This window comes from Carassius auratus, chromosome 34 (genome assembly GCF_003368295.1).
Source record: "Carassius auratus strain Wakin chromosome 34, ASM336829v1, whole genome shotgun sequence".
Taxonomy (NCBI): domain Eukaryota; kingdom Metazoa; phylum Chordata; class Actinopteri; order Cypriniformes; family Cyprinidae; genus Carassius; species Carassius auratus.
The window spans coordinates 27,567,595-27,590,770 of NC_039276.1; the positions used below are offsets into that span (position 1 = coordinate 27,567,595).

Genomic DNA, 23,176 nt, shown 5'->3' on the forward strand with positions numbered 1-23,176 from the left:
CATGCACAACCATCACAAAACAGAAAGACAGTCGAGGATCATCAGGTAACAGAACACAGTACTAAGAACCAAGGGTTCCCAAACTTTTGAGTGGGGTTATTTTAATAATTTCAGCATTTTTTTTTTGTCTTGTGGAATAAATGTTAATATCTTTTATGCACAATATCTTACTCAGGACAGTACTAAATAAAATATAACATGCATTTAGTATGATCTCTCTTATTTTTTGAAAATTACTCACATTTTCACAGATTCTGCAAGGGGTGCCCAAACTTTCGAGCCCCACTGTATCTATACACACACACACAACAAAAATATACAGAAATTCAAAAATATAATAACATTTGACACCCTTTCATAGGTTTGCATAGTGTGAATTCCTCCAAGGGAAATAGCAGAACACCCTGTTTGAGATATAGCATGTGCTTAACTTAATTTATCATTTGTGCACAATAATAAGTGTGTGTCCACCTGTGAACGTTTGTGTATTACTCACTTGAGATTGTACATGCATTACCTCATTAGAGATGCGCTGCTGAAGGTTGCGCATACGCACTCTAACAGGACTCTGAACTTCATCAGAAGAGGTTCCTGAAGCTTGATCACTTTCTCCATCTGACCACATTTTATGATGGACTACACCTGTAAACACATTTATTAACTCTGATGTCTTGAATTTTATTTGACTGAACATCATATATGTGAAAAAAAATAAAACCATAACCATGCAAATATTAGGTACACAAAAGTGCATGGACAGGCAACAGTCCTGGAGTGAATTTCCCAAAAGCAACTATGGTAGCGAGTTCTGTCATTACCGATAGATGTCCTGCAGAGTTTAGCTCCATCCTTAATCAATAACATCAAAAAAATTGAGCCTTAGTCATCAAGATTGCTTGAAAATTGCAGACAATTGTGTTTGATTATACATAGATTTACACTCTGCAGGACAGTGGCCCTCCAGAACCAAAGTTGCCCATCCCTGATCAGGAGTAATAAAGGACATTCACACAGTGACTGAGTTGCAATGGCAAAGCAACTGGAAATCAATCATTTCTAAGAGTTGGCAACTTGAGGCAACATGAGCAGCAGAGGCTGTTGGAAATATCACAAAGCTGGGTAGCTGGGCTGAACACTTTATAAGAAGCTTTTGCATAGTTGTGACCTACTCACCCTAGTTTAGGACTTCCTCAGTGCAGAAATAGACATAAATCAATAAACTGCAGCTAGGCCCCTGGCTTTGATGGGAGTTTTACAAAATTTGTTTTATAAAGAATTCAATGATTTTCTCTGCCCCTATATTTTCTAAATGTATACCTTTGGCAAATAAGTCTGAACTTTGCCACTGATTTTAAAGGAAATCATAAAAGTGCCTCTTGATTATATATTGAGGTTTAATGAAACAAAACGTTTGGTCCGTGGAAGAATTGGCAAGTAACACAAGTATTAATTTTGTGATATGCTTTTTTTATTCTTAAAAAACAGTAGCCATAGTCTGCATTTTAGAATCACCATGGACCACGCTTTCAGCTAAAAATCTTTACTGGTCAGCAGAAGAAAAATGTGACCAGCATCTAGGATGGCATGAGGCTGAGTAAACTAAATCAACTGCAAATTGTAATTTTTTGGGTGAACCATCCCTTTAATCTGTGCATTGTTCTATGGATATAATCCATATTAGAGTTTTAAAGGGATTGTTTGTTTGCTTATATATAATTTTTTTATATGATCTGCATGCACAATAAACCATGCTAAAAAAAAAAATCATAATAATAAAAATCCAGGGCATTTTTAATAAAACAATTCATAAGCACATCTCCAGTAGCCTATGTTTTGTTTACGCATTAGGTTTGTTCAATTCCTCAGTGACACAAACACAGGTTTTAAGACCAGAATTGCGATATGGCTAAATGTGACGATTAAACTTCAAAAAGCCGTTATTTTATTAAATAAACATGAGCACTTTTTCGGTTTGAAAGGCCAGTGCACTGCTAGTTTTCTTCTTGTACTGGGGAAACAGTTATATTGTTGCTGTTTCAAAAGCGCCTCCTATTGGCAGGGAATGAATGTGCATTGGAGTAGGGTATTCCTGCAGTACCGGAGGCTGCAGTTTCAGGACAACACTTAAAGGACCCTATAATTTTATTATTATTATTATTATTACATTTTTTTTGCATGTGTTTATATATTAGCAGTTCATGAAAATTGCTGACATAACCTCACACACTCAAGTTCACGCCAGCTCTTACATCAAAGATAAAGATACAAAATGTATCATTTTCATTAATCTAGACTTTGCATCTGTTTGTTTGATGTTTTAATCAGGTATCCTCTTTAGGAATATAATTATACTTTTGACTCATCCATCTTATTAAAAATAGTTAGTGTATCATATTATAAAACGTTTTGTTTTTGTTAAAACTTATATCTGAACTGTAAATCATGCTTTTTACAGTAATTTTACAGTTTAATAGGAAACTAAAGACATTTCCCTAACTTGCTCATAAGACATTCATTTTATTTTTGCACATCTTAAAAAGTCTTAAATTTGAGCTTATAATTCCTGCAGAAACCATGCATGTACCCTACATAGCACTGGAGATATCATCATACGGGTCAACCCTCCCGTTTTCACAGGATTCTCACTTATTTTACCATTCTATCCCGCTATCATCCCGATCAAATATTAACCTGTATGTCTCCCGTATTTTTAATCTTTCTGTAAAAAAATTAAAGAATTCCACTGGGTGTATTTTATATGTTTGCTATATTTGCTTCTATTAAAACTCCTGTACTTGGTATGGGCCAAACCTCGTTAAGTTAATAAGCACAACAACAAATTTCAAGGTTTTCCAGTTGCAAGATCTTGTATGAAACACATATTTTATTATTCACACGATTGATGAATACAAATGTCAACCCATTTGTCCCCTCATCTTGGCAGCCTACAGCCCAGTGATGCTCTTGATATATGTGCAGGTAGTTCCAACAGACTGTATAGTACCGCAGGAAGGAAACAATGATCACTGGTAGAAACGGAAGGAGAAGACTCAGCTGGTGAAAAAAACAACTAAATATACATTTAAATATGCAGTATACATTTACACATATTAAGAGATATAGCTTAAACTTCAAAAGGCTATTTCATTTATTAAATAGGAGTGCTGCAAGTTTCAAAGTCAGGTGCTGTGCTGCTTTGTTTACTGCGGTTATGGGGAAACATCTATAATTCTGGCGAAAACCGCCACCTGCCACCGGCAGAGAATGAAATAGTATTTTTAATAAGCTTTTCTGCTCTTTTGACCAAAGCCTAAAACGACCCTTATTTTTATGCAGAAAACACGCAGTTGTAAATGTGATGAAGTGGATCGACAAGAATATAATGAATTTTAAACTCTGTTTAAATTAATATGAAAAAATAAAATTGTAAGCGGTACCCCCTTCCCGTATTTTGGTACCCAAATGTAGACAGGTATGGATATCATGTCTCCGATTGCAAACATAAGAAGAAGACAAACATCTTAGAAACACATTAGTACTTGTTGACAGATAGATTGTAGATAATTCCTTGAACAGTGTGACTACTAGTGTCAACTACATAAAAACACCTGCATCATCAATGGCCTGAGTGTGCCACTTGATCACAATCTTTCCTTAGAAAGCCACGTTTCTAGCATTTGTAAAACTACATTTTTCCATCTCAAAAATATATCTAAATTACAGCCTATCCTCTCAATGTCAAATGCAGAAATGTTAATCCATGAATTTATGACCTCAAGCTTAAAATGTTTAATGGCTTCAAAAGTTCCTTTGCACAAAACGCCTTGCCTCTAGTCCTTTCTCCTGGAGTAATTTGTTGGATAGATGAAGCAGCAGCAACAAGCAGCAGAAATCTGAATCAGTTGGAGCTTAAGGAGAAGCTTGTGTGGTAAACCAAATAAAAAAAGAGTTACAGTGGTCGATGCAAGAGGTGACAAGCGAATGAACAAGAATGAAAGTACTATGAGGGGTGAGAGATGAACGGAGGCAAACAAAATTAGATGAACCCTAAGTTCCCAACCCAACGAGGAGATGGAGAAACCATCAATGGATAAACAAAAACTGCAGGACCTATAGAAAGAACAGAGTTAATGCCTATGAGAAGTACTTCAGTCTTACTGCCATTAAGCAGATAACCAAATTTTTATTTTGTGAAAACAGTAAGACAGACAGGTGTAAGACTAGAGTCAGGCTTAATTGATACATAAAGTTGTGTATCATCAGCATAACAGTGAAATTTAATACCAAAATTAGAAAAGATGTAAAAAAAAAGAAAAGGATTTAAGTGTCCTTGTTCCAAGTTACATGTATATACTATTATAATAACTATTAATTATGCATAATTACAGGCAAGTAACCCTAAGACAAACCCTAACCCTTATAAGCTAATCTCTTAAAAGAAAACAAAACAATGCCAATAGATATATAATGTTAAATACAGATCTTCAGACCCTAACCTGGTGACCTTAAAATATTTAATTCTAACCCCAAACCAATACCTACCCCAAACCTAGAACTAAGGATCTGAAACCTAGGCCCCTCAAACCTAGTGACCAACATCCTGATGAGCTAATCTCTTAAAAACTAAAGCTAATAGAAATACAGTGTTACAAGTAAGTCATCGGACCTTCTAAATCTTTCTCGGCCTTGAGCAACACTCACTGGTGGAGCACGATGCAGGACCAGGACTATCCAGCGCTCACTTTCTTGCTGCGGTTTGATTCGCCGGTTCAGAACAAGCTCAGCCAGAAACCTTGTCCCCAGATCTAATTAAGTATCAAATTAAGTATCAAACCAATTAACCACATTAAACCCAACCATAATAACCCAATTAGAAATAATACCTAGTGCCAAACAAATGCTCACCCTAAACCTACCATCCTTAGACCTATGGTTCTGAAACCTAGTCTTCTCAAAATTAGTAACCAATGACCTGAAGAAAACAGAGATAATAGAAAAATAGTGTTACATGCAAATCGTCTGACATAAAATTTTCCTTGGCCTTGTACAGCTCTCGCTAAGGGAACGTGATGCTGGATCAGGATTATCGAACAGTGACTTTTGGGTTGTGGTTTGATTCGCTGGTCCGGAGCAAGTTCAGACAAATACTATGCATTCCCAGATCTTTTGGATCTAACCTCAAACCAACCATCACACTAAACCCAACCATTATAACTTTATGAAAATGAGGTACACCAAAGGACTGAAAACCTAGCCTTCCAAACTTCAATAGCCAATGCCTAGATAAGAAAATCTCTTAGAAGAGAGCAAAACAAAGCCAATAGGAATATCCATTCCCAATCTTCCTACTTCCTTCACATTCTCAGTCCAATGCCCAAATAGGCTATTCTCCTGGAAAGGGGGTTGATCAATGCTTTTCTGGTATATTCTAGCAGGCGAAGGCCCGTGCACACATCCTCAGTCTCCCTACTTCAAACCTTCCTAGATGCGTGCTAGGTCTGAAGGAGCTGTTTTAATTTTTTATAACCTAACCATATAGCAAGTACTTGTAGTTAATTAATATTACTCATTATGCATCGCAAACAGCATCCAAAACAGGGTCAGGCAAACGGATAATCCAATACACACGTGAAACTCAAAGGACCAGAGAACAGGCAAGACAAAACTAGATTAAGACTAGGACTAGGACTAAGGAAAAGAAGAATGGCTCACGAAAAGGCTCTAGGGATGTCAATGATTAATCGATGATCGATTGATTGTCTATAAGATATGCAATCAATTAAAGCTGTCGATGGTCGGTTAAACGATTTAATTTTGGATTGCGTGTGGCACATGCACACTCGACACTTGTGAGAGGCTGTGTGTGATGGTGTAAATGCATCATCATTCATTCACTATGTACAAATTAAGCTTTTAGTGTGATTTAAACTTTAAAAGTACATGAAAAAATTAAAAACACAAAAGTTCTTCAACATAGAAAGCAATAGAAATGTAGTAACTAAGTAATTTCATCAGATAATTGTTCCATATCGTGTGCCTTGCAGGGCTACAGGACACTGGACAGAAAGGCTGTTCTACTACAACTTGTTAATTCGTACCTACAACTTATTAATTTGTAGCAACTGTTTATGTTCCATTAATTCTGTTCCCTAAATAAGCCACAATTTAATAAAACAAAAAAAACAAGGCAACAAATTAATAAATCGAACAAATTCTTAATTCATGACATCTTTAATTTGCCTTCCCATGTTTACCATGGTAAGAGATGCGAAAACTGTGATTAAAAGTGAAAGATAATAAAATAAATCTCCGAAATTAGAGGGTAAAACTGTGAAGATTTAGGAAAAGAAAATGCCTAAATGTTATTGAATTTGTGAAAATTTGTGACCAACCAGCAAACCAGAACAAAGTCACATAAATGAAGGCTATAGGCTCGAACGGCATCCAGAGGCATGGTCACAATCGTAACATTTTCCAGTTAAACTATTATTCCTCTAATAAACAAAGCTTTTATACCACACTTGTAATAATCAGAGCTTATAATTTGTAAATAAATAAATGCTGGATTCAAAACAACAATTAATAGTAAGTCTATTAATTAATAAATAAAATTAAAACTCTGCTTGTAATAACCTAGAACACTGTCTAAGACTTGATGGCTGCTCTGTCAATTCTTCATCATCAGTTAGGAACCTAGGTGTGCTACTTGATCGCAATCTTTCCTTAGAAAGCCACGTTTCTAGCATTTGTAAAACTGCATTTTTCCATCTCAAAAATATATCTAAATTACGGCCTATGCTCTCAATGTTAAATGCAGAAATGTTAATCCATGCATTTATGACCTCAAGGTTAGATTATTGTAATGCAATGCAAAACAATCCAAGGTTTTTATTTAGCACAGTGGCTAAATTAACACATAACCAGACACCACCTGATTTAAATATTTCATCAACGTTAAATAGTAATGACTTTATGAATTTCTTCACTGATAAAATAGATAACATTAGAAATACAATAGCGAATGTAGATTCTACAGCATCTAACACTTCAGTTTCATCCATCGCACCCAAAGATAAACTGCAATGCTTTACAACTATAGGACAGGAAGAGCTAAATAAACTTATCACTGTATCTAAACCAACAACATGTTTATTAGATCCTGTACCCAGTAAATTACTGAAAGAGTTGTTACCTGTAGCCGAAGAACCGCTTCTCAATATCATAAACTCGTCGTTATCTTTAGGTCACGTCCCAAAACTATTCAAGCTGGCAGTTATCAAGCCTCTTATTAAGAAACCAAAACTAGATCCTAGTGTACTGGCAAATTATAGGCCTATTTCAAATCTTCCATTTATGTCTAAAATTTTAGAAAAAGTTGTGCCTGCTCAATTGAGGTCCTTCCTGCATAAAAATGATCTATATGAAGAATTTCAGGTTTTTCAGGAATGTCAGGTTTTAGGCCCCACCATAGCACAGAAACTGCACTTGTTAAAATTACAAATGACCTGCTCCTTGCGTCAGATCAAGGCTGCATCTCATTTCTAGTCTTACTTGATCTTAGTGCTGCGTTCAACACCATAGATCATGACATACTCATAGATCGATTACAAAACTATACAGGTATTCAAGGGCAGGCTCTAAGATGGTTTAGATCCTACCTGTCCGATCGCTACCATTTTGTTTACTTAAATGGGGAGTCATCTCATTTATCATCAGTAAAATATGGAGTGCCACAAGGATCCGTCCTAGGTCCCCTTCTATTTTCAATATACATGTTGCCCCTTGGTAATATTATTAGAAAATACAGGATTAGCTTCCACTGCTATGCTGATGATACTCAGCTGTATATCTCAACGAGACCAGATGAAACTTCCCAATTATCTAAGCTAACAGAGTGTGTTAAAAATGTAAAAGAATGGATGACCAATAATTTTCTCTTATTAAATTCGGATAAGACAGAGATATTAATTATTGGACCAAAAACAGTACACAGAATCTTGTAGATTACAATCTGCAACTAGACGGATGTACTGTTACTTCCTCTACAGTCAGAAATCTGGGTGTTATATTAGACAGCAACTTGTCTTTTGAAAATCATATTTCCAATGTTACAAAAACTGCATTCTTCCATCTTAGAAACATTGCCAAGCTACGAAACATGTTGTCTGTTTCTGATGCAGAAAAGCTAGTTCATGCATTCATGACCTCTAGACTGGACTATTGTAATGCACTTCTAGGTGGTTGTCCTGCTTCTTCAATAAACAAGCTACAGGTCGTCCAAAATGCAGCAGCTAGAGTCCTTACCAGGTCAAGAAAATATGATCATATTACACCAATTTTACAGTCTGGTCACGCACCATCACGCACCCTAAGGTCACAAAACGCTGGACTTTTGGTAGTTCCTAGAATATCAAAGTTCACTAAAGGAGGTAGAGCTTTCTCACATTTGGCTCCCAAACTCTGGAATAGCCTTCCTGATAATGTTCGGGGTTCAGACACACTCTCTCTGTTTAAATCTAGATTAAAAACACATCTCTTTCGCCAAGCATTCGAATAATGCATTTCTTAAATTGTGAGTGTAGTTGTATCTGATCAAATGTTTTACTTTTGTTGGAACAGCAGCTATGCTAATGATGTCTATTTGTTTCTCTGTTTTGCCACCTAGGATTTACACAAGCTCCAGTCTGGATCCAGAACACCTGAGAAGAGATGATGCTGACCCTCAGAGGACCCCAGATGATGCTGACCCTGAATCAAAAACAGAACTAACAAATATTGCTACAAGGGTGACTGCATCATATAATAATTGTGTTCATCGTCTGGCTGACTATGTTTTGTATTAACTTTTTCTGAAAAATCTTGTCATACGCACACAAACTGACAGTCACCATTTATAAGCTACTACTAAATATTGTAGAAACATAATTTTTTGTAAAGTTGCTTTGTAAAGATTTGTATTGTAAAAAGCGCTATACAAATAAACTTTAATTGAATTGAACTTATTAGGTGGTTGTTCTGCACGCTTAGTAAACAAACTACAGCTAGTCCAAAATGCAGCAGCAAGAGTTCTTACTAGAACCAGGAAGTATGACCATATTAGCCCGGTCCTGTCAACACTGCACTGGCTCCCTATCAAACATCGTATAGATTTTAAAATATTGTTTATTACTTATAAAGCCCTGAATGGTTTAGCACCTCAGTATTTGAATGAGCTCCTTTTACATTACACTCCTCTACGTCCGCTACGTTCTCAAAACTCAGGGAATTTGATAATACCTAGAATATCAAAATCAACTGCGGGCTGCAGATCCTTTTCCTATTTGGCGCCTAAACTCTGGAATAACCTACATAACATTGTTCGGGAGGCAGACACACTCTTGCAGTTTAAATCTAGATTAAAGACCCGTCTCTTTAACCTGGCATACACATAACATACTAATATGCTTTTAATATCCAAATCTGTTAAAGGATTTTTAGGCTGCATTAATTAGGTAAACCGGAACCGGGAACACTTCCCATAACACCCGATGTACTTGCTACAGTATTGTTCAAAATAATAGCAGTACAATGTGACTAACCAGAATAATCAAGGTTTTTCGTATATTTTTTTATTGCTACGTGGCAAACAAGTTACCAGTAGGTTCAGTAGATTCTCAGAAAACAAATGAGACCCAGCATTCATGATATGCACGCTCTTAAGGCTGTGCAATTGGGCAATTAGTTGAATTAGTTGAAAGGGGTGTGTTCAAAAAAATAGCAGTGTGGCATTCAATCACTGAGGTCATCAATTTTGTGAAGAAACAGGTGTGAATCAGGTGGCCCCTATTTAAGGATGAAGCCAACACTTGTTGAACATGCATTTGAAAGCTGAGGAAAATGGGTCGTTCAAGACATTGTTCAGAAGAACAGCGTACTTTGATTAAAAAGTTGATTAGAGAGGGGAAAACCTATAAAGAGGTGCAAAAAATGATAGGCTGTTCAGCTAAAATGATCTCCAATGCCTTAAAATGGAGAGCAAAACCAGAGAGACGTGGAAGAAAACGGAAGACAACCATCAAAATGGATAGAAGAATAACCAGAATGGCAAAGGCTCAGCCAATGATCACCTCCAGGATGATCAAAGACAGTCTGGAGTTACCTGTAAGTACTGTGACAGTTAGAAGACGTCTGTGTGAAGCTAATCTATTTTCAAGAATCCCCCGCAAAGTCCCTCTGTTAAAAAAAAGGCATGTGCAGAAGAGGTTACAATTTGCCAAAGAACACATCAACTGGCCTAAAGAGAAATGGAGGAACATTTTGTGGACTGATGAGAGTAAAATTGTTCTTTTTGGGTCCAAGGGCCACAGGCAGTTTGTGAGACGACCCCCAAACTCTGAATTCAAGCCACAGTACACAGTGAAGACAGTGAAGCATGGAGGTGCAAGCATCATGATATGGGCATGTTTCTCCTACTATGGTGTTGGGCCTATTTATCGCATACCAGGGATCATGGATCAGTTTGCATATGTTAAAATACTTGAAGAGGTCATGTTGTCCTATGCTGAAGAGGACATGCCCTTGAAATGGTTGTTTCAACAAGACAATGACCCAAAACACACTAGTAAACGGGCAAAGTCTTGGTTCCAAACCAACAAAATTAATGTTATGGAGTGGCCAGCCCAATCCCCGGACCTTAATCCAATTGAGAACTTGTGGGGTGATATCAAAAATGCTGTTTCTGAAGCAAATCTAAGAAATGTGAATGAATTGTGGAATGTTGTTAAAGAATCATGGAGTGGAATAACAGCTGAGAGGTGCCACAAGTTGGTTGACTCCATGCCACACAGATGTCAAGCAGTTTTAAAAAACTGTGGTCATACAACTAAATATTAGTTTAGTGATTCACAGGATTGCTAAATCCCAGAAAAAAAAAAATGTTTGTACAAAATAGTTTTGAGTTTGTACAGTCAAAGATAGACACTGCTATTTTTTTGAACACACCCCTTTCAACTAATTGCCCAATTGCACAGCCTTAAGAGCGTGCATATCATGAATGCTGGGTCTCGTTTGTTTTCTGACAATCTACTGAACCTACTGGTAACTTGTTTGCCACGTAACAATAAAAAATATACTAAAAACCTTGATTATTCTGGTTAGTCACATTGTACTGCTATTATTTTGAACAATACTGTACATCATTAGAAGAAAGGCATCTACGCTAATATTTGTCTGTTTCTCTCTTGTTCCGAGGTCACCGTAGCCACCAGATCCAGTCTGTATCCAGACCAGAGGGTCACTGCAGTCACCCGGATCCAGTACGTATCCAGACCAGATGGTGGATCAGCACCTAGAAAGGACCTCTACTGCCCTGAAAGACAGCGGAGACCAGGACAACTAGAGCCCAGATACAGATCCCCTGTAAAGACCTTGTCTCAGAGGAGCACCAGGACAAGACCACAGGAAACAGATGATTCTTCTGCACAATCTGACTTTGCTGCAGTCTGGAATTCAACTACTGGTTTCGTCTGGTCAGAGGAGAACTGGCCCCCAACTGAGCCTGGTCTCTCCCAAGGTTTTTTCTCCATTCTGTCACCGATGGAGTTTCGGTTCCTTGCCGCTGTCGCCTCTGGCTTGCTTAGTTGGGGTCACTTCATCTACAGCAGTGGTTTTCAACCTGTGGTCCGCGGCCCCCTAGTGGGCCGCAGTGGTATTGCAGGTGTGCCGCCAATTATTTTCTGTTCATTTCCAGTCCATTCTAGGGCTGTGCGATTAAAAGAAAACGTCCTAAAATCACGATTTGAGCGTGCGCATATGCCTAACTCCAGGTTCACACACTGTCTGTGATGCGCCTTTTTTCTGAGCCAATGTTGACGGATCAGAGCGTTCTCACTGCGGTAAAAGTCTAGAAATAAAAACGTGCGAAAATAATTCATGTCTAACACATGAGCATAGAGTGAATTTGTTAGTGAACATGATGCAGTTTAAGTGAGAGGAGACACGTTTTAAGTGTGCACACTCTCTCCTCGCAAAGCAGCGTGTATCTGAGCAAGCACGACCGGTTTTGTGACAGAGCAAAGGAAATCTGCTGCCAACAGAGAGATTCGCACTCGTGCATTATTTTAATGTGCTTTCGCGTTATATTTATGCGCTCTCACTGCTGACCGCATACACATACTGTATACACACTGCAAACACCTGAGGCACCACTACAATTAATGAGCTCTATGAACAATGCATGGCAAAAAAGAAAAAAAAGTCCCTGTATACAGGATTTTGTTTTTTATTTTTATTTTTTGCCACAAGTCTATACATTTTTTTACATCTTCACTATAGTGATAATTTTGACTTATGTCTGTTCTAGAGATGTTAAAACTTTTTGATAAAGCTCTGATTGGTTTTCTTTTGGAAATATGTTTCAAATTAATCGTGAATGCATTTATGACTGTAAAAGCACAATTGCAAAATTGATTAAAAAAATCGCGATAGTTTTTTTTTTTTTTGTCCATATCGCACAGCCCTAGTTTATTCAATAAATATAGTTTAAAATCTAGCTTCTGAGTACTAAGTTATAAACCCAACAAAAGCGGGGTCAGTTAATTTTTTTGAAGTGGGCCGCGCAAACATATGTGTTTGGTTGTGTGGGCCGCGAGTTGAAAAAGGTTGGGAACCACTGATCTACAGCGATATCATTGACTTGATTGCAAATAAATGCACAGACACTATTTAAACTGAACAGAGATGACATCACTGAATTCAATGATGAACTGCCTTTAACTATCATTCTGCATTATTGACACACTGTTTTCCTAATGAATGTTGTTCAGTAGCTTTGACGCAATGTATTTTATTTAAAGCGCTATATAATAAAGGTGACTTGCCTTGAATAGGCGCTGTGACCAACACTGACAACACGTTTTCCTGGAGTGTTCAATGATGTCACTTAACGGTGACGCCACAACAAGCGTCGTTCACATGTTTCTGCTTGGACCTAACTAACCAAGAGCACAGGTTCTCAAGCCCTGGGACAAAATGGGATGGTTTAAGGAAAATGTATAGCCTATATAAGTAATAGGCCTAACATAAAAAAAATGTTTTGATACATTTAATTTTTTTTAAATATACGAAATATATCTGACTTACAGATAATGGATTATAAACAGAAGTGTGGCTGCGCTCCATAAACAAGTTCACGGAAAGGAAAGGATGACAACGCGCATTCTGTTTGATTGCTTTATTTTACAAGAGCACAAATCGTCTGTTTTTATTGTGAGTGTTCACAAATCAAAGTTAACACTTTTGTGGAAAAGGTTTTTTGATCATGTCTCAGCTGTTTTGATCACGTCGGAGCCTGGCGCACACGTATTCCAGCAATTCAAACTTACATTGTAGTCTGTTCATTGTCAAAATAAAATAGTCGACTGACACAAGTCAGTTTACATAGACCATAGTATACCAGTTCACTCTGCTGTTAAGCCAAGGACATTTTTTCTCATATAGAGGATGATCTTTTCCATTTTGATGCGAATGCGTGTAAAGTGCAAATCTAGTTTAAGTTATAAATAAGTTTAACATTCAAATGTATTGGGAATATGGAAACAATTGGATTTGTACCGAATGAGACATGAGCAATATCCTCCAAATAAATCTAGCCAAACCCGCGCTCGCTCATTCTAGTATGCACACATGCACTGTATCTAATGCACTGTATGCTTGATTTTTAAAAACAAATAGGCCTACCGGAATGCAAAAATTCAAAATCAGACATTTTCCAGAACAGAATCAGGATCAAATTAAGTACTAATAATCACATAAAAAGATTTAATGTGAGCAGCAGTGGTTCACACGCGCCACAGTTACGTTCGGGGTAATTTTATTTTAAATACCATAATGTCAGTTGAATACATTGCAATTATGTTGTAAAATACAACATCGAGTACCACAAAACCATTTAAAGAGGTGCGTTCAGCGGTCTCCGTGCGGGATAGGAATCCGTCAAGTAAAAAGACCTCAAACGTATGGCTCGCTCTCTTCATTTTATCAAATGTTCATAATCACATCTAATCACATCTATATTTTATAATCCTGTTACTAGCATTTTATTCAGACTAAAACCCCTTTAATTTAACTGAGAAAGCATTTGTGTGTGTGTGTGTGTGTATGTTAATGATTAATCGATTAATTGCACGGACTGGATTTGTGCCACAGTATTTAAATGTATAATTACACTGTAAAAAGGGTACATTAAAATAAACGTTACCGTAAAGATATTACCAAGTGGGATAAGATAAATTAGGAACAACAGAGGACCTAGGACAGAACCTTGGGGGACGCTACAGCTAAAAGAAAAAGATTGGAAAGGTATGAATTGAACAGTCGAGTGGAATATCAGCGATACCAATAGCAGATAAATAGTTCAACAAAATATTCTGTGAAATAGTGTCAAAAGCTGCACTCAAATAAAGCAGAACAAGAATAGATAAGGACCCGCCATCAGTGTCCATTAACAGATCATTAGCTACTCTTACCAAGGCAGTTTCCATACTATGCTTAGAATGATATCCTGACTGAAAACACTCATTTAAATTATTATTACTATGGAGAGCATGGACCTGTACTGCAAATGCTTTTTCAAGGATTTTGAAAATAAAAGGAAAATTTGAGATGGGAAGGAAGTTATATAAATTGTTAAGGTCTGCAATAGGTTTCTTAAGAATTAGGGTTATGGCAACTATTTTAAAAGATTATGGAACAATGCAGATGCTAAGGGAGGTATGTATAATATGGGTTATAAGAAAATAAAGAAGGAAGACCGCCTTTTACCAGGTGAGTTGGTATGGGTTCAGGTAAACGTGGAAGAATTAGATTTGTAAATAAGATTTCTGATTCAGATGGCAAGGTAAAAGAAGGAAGAAAAATAAGAGGGGAATCTGCTGATACACTGTATAATGAATTACAATATGGGTTTAGCAAGAAGGCCAACTGTTGATGGATAGCACTTATTTTGCCACTGAAAAAAGATTAAAATGAATCACATTGAGCTGTGCAGAACAGGTGTGCAGGAAGGCTGTCAGGTGGTTTCAGAATATGATTTACAGTGGAGAACATGGCTTTAGTATTACTATATCCAGAGTCAATCAGATGTGAATTAAAATCATATTTGGCAGCAGAAAGACCATCTTTATAAATATGAACATTATACATTATACAGCATTTGCCATCAAGGTGTAGCCAATATAATTTGTACATTTTTAATATCCTGTGCATAGCGGTTCATCTTTAATATCATGAGATTTTGGCCAAATTTGTTACACAAATAGAAAATCTGAACTCCCATATACAAACCCGATTCCCAAAAAGTTGGGACACTGTAAAAATTGTGAATAAAGACAATGCAGTGATGTGGAAGTTTCAAATTTCAATATTTTATTCAGAACACAACATAGATGACATCAAATGTTTAAACTGAGAACATGTATCATTTTAAGGGAAAAATAAATTGATTTTAAATTTCATGTCATCATGACATCTCAGAAAAGTTGGGACAAGGCCATGTTTCCCACTGTGTGGCATCTCCTCTTCTTTTTATAACAGTCTGCAAACGTCTGGTGACAAGCTGCTCAAGTTTAGGAATAGGAATGTTGTCCCATTCGTGTATAATACAGGCTTCTAGTTGCTCAACTGTCTTCGGTCTTCTTTGTCACATCTTCCTCTTTATGATGCACCAAATGTTTTCTATGGTGAAAGATCTGGACTGCAGGCTGGTCATTTCAGGACCCAGATCCTTCTTCTACACAGCCATGATGTTGTAATTGATGAAGTATGTGGTCTGGCATTGTCATGTTGGGAAAATAAAAGGTCTTCCCTGAAAGAGTCGACTTCTGGATGGGAGCATATGTTGTTCTAGAACTTGGATATATCTTTCAGCATTGATGGTGCTCATCTTTCCAGATGTGTAAGCTGCTCATGCCACACACACTCATGCAACCCCATACCATCAGAGATGCAGCTTCTGAACTGAGCGCTGATAACAACTTTGGTTGTCCTTGTCCTGTTTAGACCGGATGAAATGGCATTTTCTAGAAGTATTCCTGAGCCCATGTTGTGATTTCCATTACAGTAGCTCTTTGCAATTTTTCTCTGAGAAACTCCTTTCTGATATTGCTCCACTATGTTTCGCCGCAGCATTGGGGGAATTGGTGATCCTCTGCCCATCTTGACTTCTGAGAGACACTGTCACTCTGAGAGGCTCTTTTTATACCCAATCATGTTCCCACTTGACCTAATAAGTTGCAAATTGGTCCTCCAGCTGTTCCTTATTTGTACATTAAACTTTTCCGGCCTCTTATTGCTATCTGTCCCAACTTTTTTGGAATGTGTTTCTCTCATGAAATCCAAAATGAGCCAATATTTGGCATGACATTACAAAATGTCTCACTTTCAACATTTTATATTTTATCTATATTCTATTGTGAATAAAATATAAGTTTATGAGATTTGTAAATTATTCCATTCCTTTTTTATTCACAATTTGTACAGTGTCCCAACTTTTTGGAATCGGAATTATAGCTACAATGAACTTTGTAACCAGGGGTGCACATAAGTGGTCCACAAGTCCACTGCTGATCAGCAGCGGTGCTAAATCCAGAAGCGCGTATACTTCCTTGCCAACCCGCCAAAATAAAAGCCTGCAGATTTAAAGTTTGAATATGATGAAATTATGAAAGAAATATGATGAATATGATGCTTTTATCCAAAGCTACTTAAAATTAGGGAATACATAAAGCGATTCTTCTTAAAGAGGCAAAGAAAGTAGTAGTAAATATTAACATTTATTTTTAAGTTTACTATAAAATAAATGTATTTGTATTTAAAACTAGTACTGCCTTTTATTTTTAATAATATTATCACACACTATTATTTAATTTATTTAATTTAATTTTATAACAAAAAAAAAATAATAATAAAGTGCAATAATATTATAATATAATATATTAAAAAAAAAATTTTTAGTTATATTTAATGGGTCATGCTATCTGCAGTGTGAGGACCAAACCAAATCTCCAGGTTCTCTTCTGAGAACCATGCAGAAAAAGTGATGTGCACTCCTGTTTATAACCTCTATGTTGATGAAAATGTTTTGTGATGCACTTACTGCCTCCGATGTGCACCGTTCTAATGACGGACAAAACACACATTGGTCAAAAACCAATTTAACCCCATTTGAACATGATTTTCATCAAATGTAAGTGTCTGATTATAATAAATACAGGCAAAATACCAACTCAAAAACAACAACAACAAAACTTTTTACCTTTTCTTTTTTGCTATATATCTGTGTTTAGTGGTGTACCACTAGTGGATTTTTTACTCATTAAAACAATGCTGCAACAGTAAAAAGGACACAATCACCCTTCAGCCAAAGACTGAGTGCCCACTGAAGCTAAGCAGGGTTGAGCCAGGTCAGTACCTGCATGGGAGACATACTGGGGAAACTAGGTTGCTGCTATAAGAGGTGTCTCACCCTGTGGTCTGTGTGGGTCCTAACGCCCCAGTATAGTAATAGGGACACTATATTTTAAAAAGCACTCTTTTTTTCGGATGAGATGTTAAACCAAGATCCTGACACTCTGTGGTCATTAAAAATCCCATGTCACTTTTCATAAAGAGTAAGGGTGTAACCAGGTGTCCTGGCCCAATTCCCTCTACTGGCCCTTGTCAATCATGGCCTCCTAATGATCTCCATTGTTTGAAATGGCTCCATCACTCCCTTCTTCACCTGTAGCTGGTGTGTGGGGAGCGCACTGGTGCCGTCGCATCATCCAAGTGCAGGACTGGCCATCTGTGTGATCTGGAGAATCACAGAACGGCCGGTACTCCAGGACGGCCGGCGGGCCGGCCCACCACCCGCCAAGCATGCAGTCATCACCGTTTTTCCCCCACTAATCTGGTTTTACACTCCAGTACTGTAGGTGGCAGCAATTCACTGCACTGGCCGTGGCCGCCAAGTAAGAAGAAGAAGAAGTGGAAGAGTAGGAAAAAACCAACAGCAAAGACGTTAACGTCAGATAGAAGCATAGAAACAAACAAACAATATGCATAACGCGGCCGTGGGTAAAAAAACTGAAAGAATAGGGTGGGGCTGAGAAGGCTTGAGAAAAAAAAGGGGAATTTAGATACTGAAGCCGCTAAATGTCCCAAACTAACTGAAATATATAACAGTATTTTCCAGTAGCAGCACCTCTCAGATAAATAACAGTGAAGAAGTGAGCCAGACAACTATACAGCATCATGCCACCAGAGATGATGATGAGGGACAGAAAGATGAGCCGGTTCCACAGGCAGATCCACATCCAAGTATGGAACATGAGAGGAGAAAGAAAGGTACTTGCTAGGGATGATGTTAGGAAGTGATATTCAGGTTGCTACATTTTTAATGATTACAGTAGTTAAAAAAGCTAAACTTTTAGCTGTAAAATGTAACATGCAGTAGCTAATATTAAGAAATATGTTGTGCTTTTACTTTTAAAAATGTTGGTAACATTACACTTAATATTTACAAACTTTGAAGATTTTGAATATAGAAGTTAAATTTGTAATGGTGTATTTTAATTTAGATGTGGTATTATAATCTGTGCAGTAAGATTAATTACTGCATAAATTAAGATTATCAAGTAATAAATTCATTTTAAGACAGCATTGAATAGATTGTATAATATACTTTTTATAACATCATAAACTATTCCATGCATTTTTTTTTTTTTTTTTAATCCATTCCATCGTTTGTTTATTCAGGTTGAGCTGAGACCCAGAGCAGAGAAAGACACCCACTCCAGCTCAACATTTAGTCAACATCAGTGTTATTGCTATAATTTGGATGGTATAGTATCATGAGCCACAATTAAAGTCTCGTGACACTCATGCTAGGCATTATTTTTGTTGTTGTCGAGTTACGCGCACCGATTGCTTTGGGCCGGGCCTAGTCATAGTCCAGGGCCGTTTTTTAGTCCCAGTCCGTCCCTGTCCAAGTGGATGCTGCCTCCTGCTGGTGGTTGAGAGGAGACCCCCTTACATTATTGTAAAGCAATACAATGTACAGAAATAGAAAATAAAAGTGCTATATAAAAATGTCTCATTCGTTCATTGTGACTAATTGAGGACCATCAGAGTTACAGCTAATGTTAACTTTAACAATTTAACAATGCTAGGTAATAGATAGGGCTGGGCGATATGGCCTAAAAATATATATTTTTTTTTTTATTCGATTTCCGATTTTTTCCCGACCCAATAAGTACAAACGGCAGACAACTTAAAGCAAATTTTGCTTTTATTAAATCAAACGCAAGACAAATGTAACCCCCATTTCTGGGATGAATAATAAATAAATGAACACCCTCGTGGAATCAAAGTCCCAGTTGTGTTTTAAGTCACACTTTGTAGTCTAGACTAAAAGGAGACAAACATTCACCTTGAGAGTAGCACCATTTTCTGAAGGATTAACAATACATTCAAATCTGAGGAAAAATACACAGGGACATCTTTCATTGTATCTAGCCCAAACAATGCAACAACATACAGGGATACATGGCATGAACATGCACTGCATCTTACTCTTAGCAGAATACAATTTTAAACCAAAAACAGAAAAAAATACTCTGTCTTTAATTGCACTTTGCATAGAATTTTAAATAACAACAAAAAGAGGCAACACCTCTGTCTTGGGTAAAATACTAATATAAACACAAAATAACAGAGTACAAAATGTACAAAATAAATAATACATCAACTCCAACTGAAATTAATAAAGTGCAAACTTTGCTTTAAATAAATAAACCATGCCATTTGTTTCCTTGAAATGTATGAACAGGAAAGAAAAATCACATTTTGGTTAAGGTGCAGATCATGAGCTATGTGCTTAAATTGCTGTCAATAACTGTTAAACATTTTTGGCAAGGAAAATCATCCTGTCCACTGCTCTGGCTTGAGGCAAGCTCTGCTGCATGTGACAACTCCTCCCTCACACTGAAAAGCCTCTCAGATGGGGCACTTGTTGCAGGTACACTGAGGTGTTTCTTGGCCAGGTGACTGAGCCTTGAGAAGTTTGATTTGTTGCTCTTCCACCACTGCAGTGGATCAGTGTCAGGGTCTGCCGCTGGCAAGAGCAGATAGGTTGCCAGTTCAGTCTCTATTTTAGCTTCTTCCGACTGGTCAGAGGTTGGCACAACAACACTCTTCTTGAAGAAGGTTGCTAAGGTTCTTTTCCTCTTGGGGTACGGCTGAGGCCTTGCCTCTTCCTGGTCCACTTGCACAACTGGATCAGGCTGTGGTGTGCTCTTGTCAGCGGGGAAAGACAGAAGTTCACTGACAGCTCTTCTTTTGACTTTCTCCACCTTGTCTGGGTCGATGTAGGATGAACCTTGGATCCATCAGAGAGGCCATGTCCAAGAGCTCATCCTTGACAGGATCACTGTATTTGTCAACAAGGTATCCCAGTATGTTCCTTTTTATTGTTTTGGTAAGCTCTGTGTCGTTGTCCTCAGGCTGCAAAAGACTGGTTTTGAACAGATGGATAACAGGCTTGATGTATGAGACACTCACATACTTTTCCTCTGATAGCGCATCTGTAAAGTCTTGGAGTGCTTTTTGTTTGTGGAGAAATTTGAATCCATTTTTATAAAATAATCCATTCGACTGTCTTTACGAATCAAATACAGATTAAATGGACATGCCATATTGAAACATTTTTGCCGAATTGTTTTTTTTGTTTGTTTTTTTTAGGCTAGGCCTAGTTAAAAAAAAAAAACATACAGCACTTAAACGTTTTAAACGGTGGATGAAGCCCAGTCAAGTAGTCAGACACTCGTCTTTTTGTAGTCTAGCCAGCTTGACTAAATGTTGGGTTGGCTGACTGAAAAAAAAAAAAAAAGAAGAAAGGAAAAAAAGACAAGCGTTATCTAGCTTGACTGCGATTTGGATGAGGATAATATGTGCGCTGTCAAAATGTAATATTTTATTTTACTTATTGTTAGACTTACCAATAGCGTTGTGTAGTTTGTGTCCAAAGCGCTGGAGGTTTGGCCATCCGTTCACTCTCAGGGCTTTAATCATGTTGGTGCCGATGTCCGTTGTCATGCAGCATAGACGGTTCTCAGACGGGTTCCAGCAGTCGAGAGCGTCTCTCACCGGTGTGGTCCTCGGGAAAGTATGACGTTTGGAGGGAAATACTCCACAAATCCCACGCATTGTTAATGAAATGCACCGTTAAACTCATATAAGGTGTCATTGTCCGACTGGACCACATGTTGGGTTGTTGCCGAATAAAAGGACAGCTCCTCCAGTTCTCTGCTGACTTTCTCTCGTGTGCTGTGGTACGGCTGGGGCCAGGCGACTTCACTGAAGTACTTGCGGCTGGGTAGCTCATTATTGGGTTCTAAGGTTTTAATCAAATTAATAAACCCGTCTTCTCCACAGTATATATGGGTACCATGTCTTTGGCTATATGCAAAGCGACCGCTTCGGTGATTGTTCTCCACCGTGCCCCCCGTCAAATGCGATGCCTTGTGCAAAGTTTTTTAGCTATGTTTTTTTTGGTCACTGCGGTTTTGTTCGTTTCGGAGAGACTGGTATTTTTCATATTGGGCTGGATGTCTCTGTTTCAGGTGTTGGAATAGGTTTGTGGTGCTGCTGCCTTTGACTGCGATGGGCTTTAGGCAAATGTTGCAGCGTGGGGTCTCTTGCTCCATGTCTGTCGCAGCAAACCCATACCAGTTCCAAACAACTGATCATTTTATTCCTTTCTTGGGAACAAACTTCCCACTCTCACCGGTAGCCATGTTGTCGCTTGCTGTTTCGTGTGAAACTAGCGCTACGGAAGCTCCGGGGAGCCAAAAATGCGCCATTACACAAAAACTCGATTTAGTTATTTTTTAAAATCGCCGTAACAAAAAATTCGAATTAATTCATTCAATCGATTTTTCGCCCAGGCCTAGTAATAGACCTACTCTGCATTTGTCTTATCTAGTTTTATTGCAGTGTTTTACACAGATAAAACATCTTGAAGTTGAGCTATGCCTAATGAGTCAAATATACTGTAGCAAAAATACTGACCAATTCAATATTGTCCAAACAACTGGACAATATCGACTGTCGATACTGACTTTTTTGGATGATTAGATCAACATCATCCAAGATAATTAAATTATTAGAAGCTGGTGTTATGTGCCACCATGTTGTCTAATGATACCTAATGATGAAGTGGAAAAAGCGGTGTCGTTAACATAGTGAATGTGCCCAAATTAACAAGTGTTGTTCTAAAACTGTAAGAATTCAACACACTTTTTAAAACATCCTTTCATGCATCTGTGTGAACAATAGTCAGTGTACAGAATAATTGTGTGAATGTATTTGTATGCACAGTTAATGTAAAAGCTTGTTCTCACCACTGTCTTGTGACAAGGGAGGCTCATCCAGTCCGGCATGTTCAGGAAGCTCTGAGAGACTCTCGTCCACACGCCGTACACTTTGCAAGCTCATGGACAGGCGCTTTTTAATTATCTTCATGCGGTCCATCAAAATTCTTCCCGCGACCTAAAAGAAACTTTGATTTCAGGTCACATATGCACATTCAATAGCTGCACTTACAGAACATCATGGGTGCTATTTTATCATAGGGTAATGTCACTGAGCAGGCTTCAAGAGGTTTGGGATTTTTGAGCAAGTACATGCTAAATCTAAGGCATGAGAGTGTTCGTGAAAAGATCATTTGTGTTTTAGCAGAACTGTAGCTTCAGGGGACATGTTTGATTCTTTTGATGTTGGAAGTTTTTCTGTATCACAATGAAATATGTTGTGGCTCTAAGATTTTATTTTAAGGCCACAAGGCTTTGTTAACATAATGGCATCTTTATATCATGCCCACTAGGGCTGCAACAACTAATCAATAAAATCGATTATTATATACAGTATAATAAAAATCATCAACAACGATTCTCATTATCGATTAATCGTGTCTGCCCACAGTACATGTCCAAATTCAACAAAAAAAGAAAGAAAGCCATTTTTGTTATTATGTGAATACTATTTAGTTGTTTTGGTTTGTTATTTGCCCAATAAATTACAAGTATTATTTTATTTGACAGATTCCTAAAATATCTGTGTTTTCTCTATTATGACAGGTGGTCCAATAAATTGTTAGCACTGT

At 37.6% G+C, this 23,176-nt stretch overlaps 1 protein-coding gene across 2 annotated transcripts in view; it reads right to left on the minus strand.

Moving 5' to 3' along the window:
* Window positions 1–23,176, minus strand: part of LOC113053682 (cyclin-dependent kinase 16) — a 55,288-nt gene that overhangs the window by 19,492 nt on the left and 12,620 nt on the right. For both annotated transcript variants that reach the window (XM_026218866.1, XM_026218865.1), the window contains exons 2-3: window positions 22,416–22,563; window positions 518–642 (exon numbers count right to left, since the gene is read on the minus strand). In XM_026218866.1, coding sequence (XP_026074651.1) covers window positions 518–642; window positions 22,416–22,563 — 273 coding nt within the window. The remainder of the gene's footprint in view (window positions 1–517; window positions 643–22,415; window positions 22,564–23,176) is intronic.